Source organism: Benincasa hispida, chromosome 5, assembly GCF_027475165.1.
Source record: "Benincasa hispida cultivar pf3 chromosome 5, pf3_genome.v1.1, whole genome shotgun sequence".
Classification (NCBI taxonomy): Eukaryota; Viridiplantae; Streptophyta; class Magnoliopsida; order Cucurbitales; family Cucurbitaceae; genus Benincasa; species Benincasa hispida.
The window spans coordinates 41882179-41894325 of NC_143482.1; the positions used below are offsets into that span (position 1 = coordinate 41882179).

Here is a 12147-nt window from a genome sequence, read left to right on the forward strand (position 1 = left end):
ATGTAAGTTGTTGATTATTTTGACAAAATCATATCATATTATTGACAATATTCGGAGAAAGAATTGAAATTCTAATATTGAAGTTGAAAGTATATACTTCATACAGCTGAGCGCTCATATCAAATATTAAATTACACATTTTATACATTAACTATTTAAAAGGTTTAACGCATCTTTACCTTTACCTTTTGAAATATGTTTACTTTTTGAACCCCTACTATTAATCTGACCCAATCAATACAATGTAAACTTTATCCATCATTTTCTTAAGTTTTGGTGAGGTAGTAATTCATTTTTTTTAGTACCACAAATGTGGTGATGTAGATTTGATGTTTGTTTAGATCGTCTAAATAAAAAAGTATTTTTTTAAAAAATATTTTTTATTAAAAATATTTAAAATATACTAAAGTATTTCAAAAGTTATTTTGAGTGGTCGTCAAACACAAAACATATCCTATATAAATGAATAAAAAAAATTGAAAATTTTCCCCTAAGAAAAATATATATATTTAAATGAATAGAATGAAACTGAACATAATTAAACTATATGCACGTTGCTTTTTTGCTGTCTATGAGTTGTTAAAGAATCACACCCATTGTAAGTAACTTCACCGCGTTTTTTCTAGACCTCATAATTAAACATTCCACTTCATATATATATTTATATATAATTTTAATTTCAGAATCTTTATTATTTGTGTTTTTTTATATATTTATTTTAGAAGTTTATAATTTTTTAAAATGTTGAAATGTAATCACCTATTATTTAGTCAAAAAAAAAAAAGTAATGACTTATTGAATAAAATTTAAGTTAAAAAAATCTTATTAGATACTCAATCCAAAATTTAGAGATTTATTGGACATTTTTTAAATTTCAAAGATCTATTAAATATAAATTTAAAAATTTAAAAATTTCTTTTTTAAAAAAATTAATTTCACGAGTTATTAAAAAGTTTGAAGTTCATAAATTTATTTAAAACAAACATAAGAATATAAGTACTAAGCTTTTAAGTATAATCACAAAAAAATAAATATATCGTATGGCTATTTTTAAATATAGAAAAATGAATCAAGATATTTATAAAATATAACAAAATTTTATAACTATCAATGATAGATGTTGATCTATTAGTGTCTATTAGTGATATTGATGGACACTGATAGAAGTCTATTAGTGTTTACTGTTTATCAACATCTATCATTGATAGTTTTAAATTTTTGTTATATATTGTAAATATTTTTCAATAATTCTACCATTTGAAATAATTTCCTAATATTCCAGGTAAAAAGTGTAATTTTCTGTCGAATAAAATATTGATTAAATGAAAAACTCTCTTACAACATTTATGAACAAATTAACTTCATCATAATTAACTATAGATGCTCATTGGAATGGGAATAAGTTGAATTTATGAACTAATTAATTAATTAATTAATTATATATTAAATAATTAAAGATAGATATTCATTAGTTTGGACCCCTAATGGATATCAAATTGAAATTTTGTGTCATATGTTGGATAAGAAATGTCAACTAGACATGTATACTACTTGTACTCCCATAGTTGCTTGATTCTCTATTTTCTTATTTCTAATGTAATATTTTTAAAAATTCCAGAGATAAAAATAAAAGTATATTAATTTTGGTTAGAAAACATTTTTAAGTTTAAAACTAATTAACAATTTAGCCTTTAATTTATACCAATTTAGTTCCTACCCTTTCAATTTGTAATAATATAATCTTTATTATGACAAATAATTTTAACATATAATATAATTCTCATATATGTTGACCAATAAAAACCAACACTTATATTAATAATTTTTTTAAATGATAATGATTAAATTATTACAAATTTTTAAGTTAAGTAACAAGTCAAGAACTTAAATTAAAAAATAAAAAAAATAAAAAAAATTAGTTCACCATTCTTCCATCCCACTACCTTACTTTTAAAAAATAAAATAAAATGTGTAGAAACAAAATTAAGGTCAAGAAAAACCATAAGAAATATGTGAATTAGACAGTATCAGACGAAAACTATATTTTTAGATAGGATACCAGTAATTTCTAATCTTTCGACCATTTTTTCATCAATATGATATTTTTTGTCTGAAGTATAACAATTACATAAATGAATAATCGAATCTTCGACCTCATTCTTAATTGTTTTAGTTACGTTTTTGTTTATATAACGTAACTAATTTAATGTTCATACTTTTAGTTAAGCCTCTCCTACTGCTAAGACATCTTCTATAAAAACAAATAAAAATAACAAACAAACAAAAACATTAAATTTACAAAAGATTAATGTAAATAAACCAATAATTACATATAACAAATTTAAAATGGCCAAAACCTTTTTCACATTAAAGAATAGGTCTATTATTATTGCAACAATTAGCTAGAGAAAAGTCAACTTCTAACACCTCTACTCCATCAACCACCAAAAAAACAATAGAGTTAAGAATTTGAACCTCCTATCTCAGAAAACGATATATATCAATTATATTATGTTTAGTTAAATCATATTTTTTAATACAAATACAGTAATTACAAAGATAAAAGATTGAACTTCGAAGAACATCATGTCAATTAAGAGTTAAACTCATTTTCCATCCTTTTCAGAAGATAATTGAATTTACTCTAAGTTGAAAATAAATAAAATAATCTTATCTCTTCAGTAATTAAAAATTTCAAAATACATTTAACAAAAAAAAAAAAAAAAAGACTATTCTGATCTCTGTACAGCCACAGTATCAAATTAATCTTCAATTATAAATCAAACCAAAAATAATCGAGAAGAAAAAGGAATTTGGGGTCGCCGGAATCGGAATCATTCCATCGGAAGCAAAAGCCTCGGTTTCTTCAACGGATGAGGGCTCTCCACTTCTTGCTCAGCGGAGTATTGGCTTTGGTTTTGACTTTGACTTTTTTGCTGTCGGTCGCCGGCAGAAAGCCACAACTCCGGCGAGGCAGGGACGTTCAGGTCAAAGTTTCGGAGATGGGTCTGCGTAAGACTGGAACCGTTACCGTCGGAACCGGCAGCGGTGGCGCTATTGCTGTTATTACCACTACCGCCATCGTAGTGCCGTCGCTTGTGACCACCAAGAGCCTGACCCGTAGGAAAACACTTCAGACAAATAGAACATTGGTGGGTCCTACCGCCGCCAACAGAAGAACTAGACACGGTGGTAGAAATCACCGCCGAGACGTTCTCTCCTCCGCCGCCACCGCTGCTGCCGTCGGATTTCCGATGACTGGCCTTATGACCACCAAGGGCTTGGTAGGAAGAAAAGGCTTTACTACAAACAGTACAAGTATAAGCCAATTTCAATACTGGCGGTAGTGGTGGAGACGGAGACGGAGACGGAGAATATGACTTAACGTCTGCGGTAGAATCTGAATCTGGGATTCTACCGCGGGCAAGCATAAGGAGGCAAAAGGCGAGGTATTCGTCGTCGGAGTCGACTCCGGATCGTTTGGAACGCTTGGATCGTTTGATCCAAGGGTCATGATCAAGAGATTTGTCATTGAGGTGGAAGGTAGAAGAGGGGGAATTGAGGGCTTCTAAGGCCATAGCTTAATCAGATTTTTTTTTATTAGGAGTGAAGAGGAAAAGGAGAAGGGAAATGGGTTTATAAAGAGGGAAATTGTTTCAGTTTGGTGTTTGTTTGGTGGGGTGAGGAAGTGAAGTCGGTCAACTGAGGGAGTTTATCGACGGTGTGGCCAAAAGGGGAGTTTTATGGGACTCTTTCCAAGTAAAAACCAAATGCACTCATCTCTTTTTTGTTTTATTTTTTAAATTTTATTTTAATAATTAATTAATTAAAAATAAGAAAAGGAAAAAGGGAAGAACTAGAGTGTACTAGTGAAGAGGAGAAGTTTCGGCATATGGGGTCTTGTGGAATGTGGAGTGTTCCTCACGCTTCAATTTGGTGACCCAACTTCCACCTCATTAATACTCTCATTAATCATCTATTAAATTACCTTTTTTTTTTTCTCTAGGTTTAGAGTGTAAATTATTTTAGTCTCGATAATAAATAGTAAATATTAGAAATATTAAAAAAATTCGATAAATCCAGTCCAACCCAATCCATGCGATTTGGGTTGATCCAAATAAATGAAAATTTTATGGATTAGTTCATGGATTCATCTAATATAACCCAAAAAAATCTGAATCAATCCAAATTTATTATTAATTTTAAAATATATATTTGTTATTTATAACACAATTATTTATACATATATTGGTTTTAATTTTATTTAATTTTAATATTTTTTTAATAATTTATTCTTCAGCAACTTTTAAAAGTAGTTTTTTGCATTTTCACTATACAAATTGAAGTTGAGTAGTTAATATTAATTCAATATATGAAAATAATTAAATTATATTTTTACATATTTACGTTTTGCTTCTTTTTAGAACAAAATTTTAAATAAATGACCTAATTAATTTGAACCAACCCAGCCCAAATATTTCATAGTTGGGTTGGATTTGGTTTATTTTTTAATAAGAGTTATTTGAGTTGAAAAAATTTACCACCTGAATAATTGAGTTGGGTCTAAGAAGTCTTTTAACCTAACTCAACCCATGAACACTCCTAGTAAATACTATAACAAAAAACAAAAGATGGGATGTGTGAGAAATAGTAAATATTGTAATGAAGAGAGATAATAATGATATGGTAGTTTATTGTAGGTTATAATAGTTGGAAACATCAACTATTATAATTGGATCCTCAAACATCCATCTACTTGAAGTTGGGGGCCCAAACACCTCCGAAGCGAGGGATAAGGAGAATATCATACAAATTCTCCTTCATAGCTTTATGAACAAAAGAATGAACTAGGACATTTCGATCCTGATGGGAGTGAATAAAGGAGAACTCCACACGATTGAATGATAAGGACTTTGACTGATTCCACAATAAAAGTCACTTTAGTTAGATCAATAGAATATAACCTATTAGACATAAAAATTGAAAGTTTAGAGCCTCGTTAAGTATAAAAATTTGGTTATAGATTTAGTACAAGTGGTAGTTCTCTTAGTTGTTAAAACATTAATAAGTATAAAATTATTGTTAAAATAACATTTTTGGTCTTTGTATTTTGGGACTTATTCAATTTTAATCTTGTACTTTCAATAAATCTTAAATTTGTACTAGTTTATTGTTAACACTTACAAGACATTTCTATGATGATAGTTTTTTCACTATAAATTTTGAAAAACGTATTCATATATTGTATTATTCTTGTATTAAAATTATTATAATTATTTAACCAATTTTGATAAACAGTGACTTCGGAGGGCTAAAATCAAGAATTTTACAATGACTAAAATTGAACAAGTCTCAAAATAGAGGGACTAAAATAATATTTTAACATAAAATTAAAATTTTAAAGATCGAATAGATACAAATTTACACGTTTGGAGAAAACATGTATAATTATCCTTAATCATCAATGCTTTATTCTTAAATTTATATATATTATTTTAAACAATATCTACCTATATAAAATCATATGAATGAATGGAATTTTTTTAAAAAAAATAATGTTTGATATGGACACGATCTGGATGATGTCACTCTACTATATGGAAGTTTGAGGATATGCCACTCTACTTTACGCCACTCTACTTTCAATAAACAAGTCTCAAAATAGGACAACGAATGTATCATTTGTCGCATCCCGAACTGTCTCAGCACACGATCTGGATGATGTCACTCTACTATATGGAAGCATATAAGAGGGATGCGACAAACGATACCTTCATTGTCCTATACACTCCCAGAACTACACCAAATCGATTTAAGGGGTAAACACGACCAAGATTGGCGTCGAATCCATGCGGAGTATTTATCCTACTAGCATGGACGACGTGATCGTTGTGCACAGGGAGAATTAACAGATGAGCCAGCTATATCAGACGACTACTTTCCCTGGTACAATTCGATCACGAGGCGATTTATCTCACCAGACGACGCTTACTATTACTGATGGTAAGATATTTCGAATTAGAAATTTTTCATATATATAATATGAATATTGTTTAATATTTTATTTTATTCTACCGAATAATTTTATCGGCAAAGTTCAACAATATTCAGTGCAGAACAACCTTCCAGAATTGGGTTCAATGTGTCAGTAAACATTGATGAACGTAAAAAGTATTATTCAACAAACAAGACGACTCAATGTTGCTGACACCGATCGAAGACGTATTCGTCATAGACGAGCGCGACAATGGGGTGAACCTAATTTAGAGGGACAGAAGACAACCTCATGAGAAATAAGGGCCAGGGGTCGTTTTTAAATCCCACATTGTATCATTTTCAAATTGCAAATCTCAAAAGAACTAATTGTCAATATTATTTAATATCATGGTTTTTTTTTTTTTTTAATATGAGTGCAAGATGTTTTTATTGTAGATTAAATATATAATTAAGTTTAACAATTAAAAAAAATTATATAAATTTGGTTAAAAGTATAAATTTTATATCCATTGAGTTATACTAATTTTAGCATTGTTTGTCCAACACATAAATTAGAACATTTGGATTACAAATTTTTCATTCATGAATTTTAGTTTTGTAAGCTAAATATAATTTTAAAAAAATCGAATAAATGGAACCAGAATTTTTTTTCCCTCTCTCTTTTACCATTTTTATTGAGGTATATATTTAGGTTGACTTTAAAATGTATTTAACCTTGACAACAAAATGTCAGAACCTATATTATAAAAATTGGTTAGCATAATTTAGAAGAGCTAATATCTTGTATAAATAGCCTTGTGGCTGTCCATAGCTATTCCTAAATCTTTGAGAATTAAAAAAAAAAAAAAAAAAAAAAAAAAAAAAAAAAGAAAAGTGGTAGATTGTATTTTTGGCTTCATTGCTCATATTAATATGAGGGAATTAGAAGGTCAATTTTATAATTTAATTGGACTTTCAAATGAATTATTTTTTCATTATTTTAATTAAATAAAAGTAATGATAACATTTTTTAGTTCAACCACACGAAGAGAGATTGGAGCTATTGATTTTTAAAATGACAATTGGTGTCATATCTACAACTATATTCAAATCGATAGTATTAATGCTTAGAAGACGAGTACAATTATTTTAATAGAGAAAAAAAAATAGACATATTGAAAAAAATTTGAATTTGATAAAATATTGAAAAATAAGGAGAAAAGGACATTTTGGTCCTCGGTCCTAGGTTTAGTTTTCTATTTAGTCTTTAATATTCAAAATGATATACATTTGGTTTTTAAATTTTGAATTTGGATTCAATTTAGTATGTGGGTTTCATAATGTTACAATTTTACTCTTAGAATTGATTTTGTTTTAATTTGGTTCATAAGTTTCAAGAGGTATACATTTAACATCAATTTTTCACTAAATACTATTTTTTCATCTTATGTGTTAATGTGTATTAATAAATTTAAAATGATTAAAAAATTATAAATAATTAAGTTTTAATATTTTTCTTCACTGTTAGAATTAATTAAAAATTTTAATTCATAATTATTTTAAATTAATTAATAAACATTAACGTCAATTACTGGAAGTGAATATTTAATGAAGGTTAAAAGTATAAATCTTGAAACCTATAGACCAAATTGAAACAAAACTCGAACCTAAGGATAAATTTGTATAATTTGAAATATAAGAACTCAATTGAAATTTCAATCAAAATTTAAGAACTAAGGGGTTGTTTAGTCCACCAACTTATTACGTTGGAGTAAATAACGGACCAAATAGGTTCAATAGTGAACACTATTGAACTCGCACAAATATCGAGTAACTCTATCTGTCATTTTTTTATATTTTTCACATTTACCAAGGAACTCAATCTTTTCTTCTATATCTACTTTTCACATTTATCAAGTAGCTTTAATTTTTTTTATTTTATTTTTCACAGTACTTGGTAAACTCAATCTTACAACTCTATATTCCAAACACAAACTTATTAACTCCAACATATGCGTTTATTCATATTATTATTTTTCTCGTATATTTTCCCTTATCTAGTTTTTCCATTTATGTTTCTTTCATTTGTTGGGTATGTTGGTGTCTATTTACTTTTTATTTCTCTGTATTCTGATCATGCTAATTATTCAACAATAATATATATAAAGTTAACATGATATCAAATCTTTAGGGTTTTGTCTTATTGAACTCTAGCCACCACAATCTTATCCAATCTCTATCTCCGTCGATCAATTGTTGATGGAGGCAGATCGTTGCCCATTACCAAAAGAGTCGTCTAATGTATTTAGATTTTAAACTACCTTTGTCTCTGTCACTGATTCTGTTTCGTTTTCATATCTGCATTTGTGGGTCTCTATTTCTATATTCAGATTTTTTAGTGTCTCTATTCCGTTTTCAATTCAGCAGTTCGTGAGTTTTGTTTTAGATATCTGTTTCCAATCCAAAAGATCTCAGTGTTTTAATCCTTTGCGAGTTTTGTTTCCAGTCCAAAAGTTATTTGTATGTTTAATTATTCGTGGGTCTTTATTTCCAACCTAGATTTGTCGTAATTTGATTCATAAGTTTTATTTAGTTTTTGTCATGTTGCTTCACAAACTCAAATTGGTTGTTATTCTACCACCTCGAATTTGAGGGAGGTTATTAAAATTAATTAGAGTTTATTCCAATTATTAGTTTTGTCATATATTTTCCTTATCTCGATTTTAGGTTATATATATATTGATTAAGATGTTGTAGTTAAATTAAACCAAAAATGATAATCTAGGTGGCGCCGTGGAAAGAGAGCAAAACTTACGGAGAAACTTCCGTTGTCGCCCACCTGTGTTCTTATCCCGTTTTACATAATTCCACCTCACAACACATGACCTACCTTAACGACAGCTGTCCACTTTCTATTGGCTAGCACCCATCATCCCACCCTCCCCCTTAATGTCCACATTTTTCCATCCCCCAACTTCTAACTCCCATGTACTTATACTTTCCTTTTACATTCAATTTTACCAAAATAATAAAAACAATAAAAATCCTATCCTATCAATATAAACCTTGAGTTATATAAATTTAAATCCTAAATTAATAATTATATCGATTTAAATTCTAAATTTTGAATTTTTAGTTGTATCAATTTAAACCTCAAATTAATAATTATATCAATTAAAATATTTAATTTTTATAAGTATATCAATTTAAATCCTAAACTTTTATAAACATATCCAAATAAAACATATTTGAGGGTTTAACTTGATACATTTATTAAAGTTAATAATTTAATTGATATATTTATAAAAGTTTAGGATTTAAATTGATATATTTATAAAAATTAAAAATTTTAATTGGTACAATTATTAGTTTGGGGTTTAAATTGATATAATTTTAAAAATTTAAAGTTGAAATAATTTTATTATATCTTTTGAGATGGAATAACAGTAAACCATTATCCTAATCTTTTATATAGATGTAAATAATTTCACGTAGGCTATTTTTAATTCTTACCCATCGATTTATAAATTTTATTTTTTTTAATAACATGAAACTAAAAAGAAGAAGGGTTAGATTTGAGAGAGTTCTGAATATTAATTTGGATTTGTGTTTCAGCATATAAAGTTGTATTCCAAATTTTCATTATGTTTATTCAATTAAAATGTTAGGACTTTAGAACAATTTGACGGTGTCCCATGCAATGAATATTAGGATCCAAAAAACATTACAAATCAATTCCAAATCTTAATTTTTATCCAAAATCTTTAGTAAATTCCAATCCTTAAGTAGTTTTTACACATTTATAAAAAAAATGTTGAGTAAATTATAAAAATCATCATAAAATATGATGGTAATTATAACTATACCCTTAAACTCTCAATTTTGAAAATTGAATCCTCAAATTTATACAAATGTTAAATTAGACCCTCAAACTTATCTAATTGTATAAGTTTGAGAGCTCAATCTTACCATTTTTGTTAATCCAATTTTAATACTTCTAAAACTTTTGGCATCCACTTTTTATAATTGAAAGTTTAAATATACAACTGTATCTATAATGATATTTTAGGGGTGGTTTTAGCCAAAAATACGTATACGTGGCATCAACCGTCAAGCCTACGTCATCACTACGCGCTTCTCTTCTGCCACGCTGACGCGTGTTCCTCTATTTTTTGGCTTTCACACATGATGCTTCCCATAACCGACAACAAAAACCGTCATATTCACCACGTGTTCTTCTTTCATTGGCCGTTCCAACTTAATTCCTCCACGTAGCCCTCTTTGTCATCCACTAATGCCACGTAATCACCCCAAGTCAAATTTTCCACTCCCTCACTCCTCTTTCTTTATTCAACATGTTTTTTTATTATTATTATTATTATTATTTTTCCCTATCTAATAAAAGTGAAGAATATTATCAAATTCTCTACACTAGCCGCTACTTTGGCATTCTTGCCAAAAGGTTTGTAGTAATTAATAGCTGGAATATGACTTTTATTATATGAAGAGTAACGCATCTACGTGGACTCAACAAAAATTCTAGTAATAAAATAATATGGACAATATTTTGTATTGATTCTAGCATTATGAGAGACTTGTAAATAAAATAATAAATCATTAAATGACGTGTTAAATATTTAATAGAATGATCTCTTTCGAAGGAGTTTATGGTATACCCTTTCGTAGTATTAAGAAATTTTCTATATTGTCAATTGACATCCTTGCTGAACACCACATGACTACCTAAGTTCGATTTGTTGAGCTGAACATTCGTGAAATCTCTACAACCTTGTCAAGTACACATAGTGCATAGGCTACAATGCCTAGGAGATTGTTTGGGGTAGAGTTTAGTCTAAAGTTATTTAATATGGAGTTATTTTATCTACAAAATTTGTTTTATCCAAAGAGTTGTTTAGCTTAGAGAGTTATTTAGGACTTGTTTAATAACGTTTTCGTTTTTTGTTTCTTTCTTTTTTATTAGGAAATTAACTTGTTTGATAATTGTTCATATTTCTTGTTTTTAAAATTTTCGAATTCTTCTTCTTCCTATTTTCCTTATCTTTTTCATTAGAGTAATCTCGTGAATTCTCAACTTTTCAAGTTTTTCAAAATTTGACCATAAATTAAAAAAATTTCCAATATGCGATAATCTAATTGAAGTAGCGAACCTCATTTCCAATAGCAACAAAGAAATTGAGATAATAAGAATATTTTATTATATAAAATAAAAATAAAAGAAAAACTTTATAAATAGAAAAAATCATTTAAAACTTTTTTTTTTTTTTTTTTTTTTTTTTTGTATTTAGAAAGCCCCAAAATAAACCCCGATATTGTAACAAATGTTAATCAAAAAATTGGCAAATCGAAATTTTGACTAAGATTCAATATTTAACTTATGTTTAAAAAAAAAATGTTCTATAACTTTTTACTTGCTCATCACAAAGTGAAATTACAAAATTTACTCTGTTGTATACAAGAGTTGATACTCTACTATTGCTTTCAACTCTCATTACTTGCTTGCTTTTTCAAATATTTTTTTCCTCATTTCGTGATTCATTAATGTAATTTCTTTTTCATTTTTTTTAAAGTTTCTTGTTACTTGTTCTTGCTACTCCATACGTTTAAAGGAATGACAACTAAAAATAGATAAAAAAAAAAGAAGAGAAAAATAAAATTCAATGAATAATGAGAGCGAGAGTCGAGTATCATCACATGTACATAATAGATCAATTTCGTAATTTAGTGTCACGATAATCCAAGAAAAAAGTTAAAAAGTTTGGGGGCGTTTGGGACAAGAAGTTAGTTATTATAGTCCTAGGTCATTATAAAACTATAATAGTTTGTGTTTGTGATATAGATTATTTTAGTTTGAGTTATAATAGTATGTGTTTGAGGTGTAAACTATTTTAGTTTGAAAAGGAAATAGTAAACACTACAATAAAGAATAAAAAATGATGAATGTAATAATAGTAAAAATTGTAGTAAATGAGAGTTTTGAAATAATATTAACCGTAGCTAATTGAGGTTTTGAAATAGTATTTACCGTAGCAAGAGATGGTTATTATGATATTAAGGTGTGTTAGGATTCTTTGGGCCTTGCGATGGGCAGTTGGTACAATTTCCTCTTGGATAAGAGCCCTAAATATAGTGTGGGCTTTGGCCCTTGGGCTT

General features: G+C 28.0%; 1 protein-coding gene across 1 annotated transcript; it reads right to left on the bottom strand.

The window, feature by feature from the left end:
- Positions 1-2649: 2649 nt before the first annotated feature.
- On the bottom strand, positions 2650-3925 carry LOC120077531 (zinc finger protein ZAT10). Its single transcript, XM_039031442.2, has one exon. The coding sequence runs from the start codon at positions 3576-3578 to the stop codon at positions 2835-2837; it is 744 nt and encodes a 247-aa protein (XP_038887370.1). The 5' UTR covers positions 3579-3925; the 3' UTR covers positions 2650-2834.
- Between the last annotated feature and the right edge of the window lie 8222 nt (positions 3926-12147).

Bases quoted from the DNA above. Each gene is read 5' to 3' on its own strand.
- LOC120077531 (XM_039031442.2), bottom strand. From the start codon at position 3,578: ATGGCCTTAGAAGCCCTCAATTCCCCCTCTTCTACCTTCCACCTCAAT.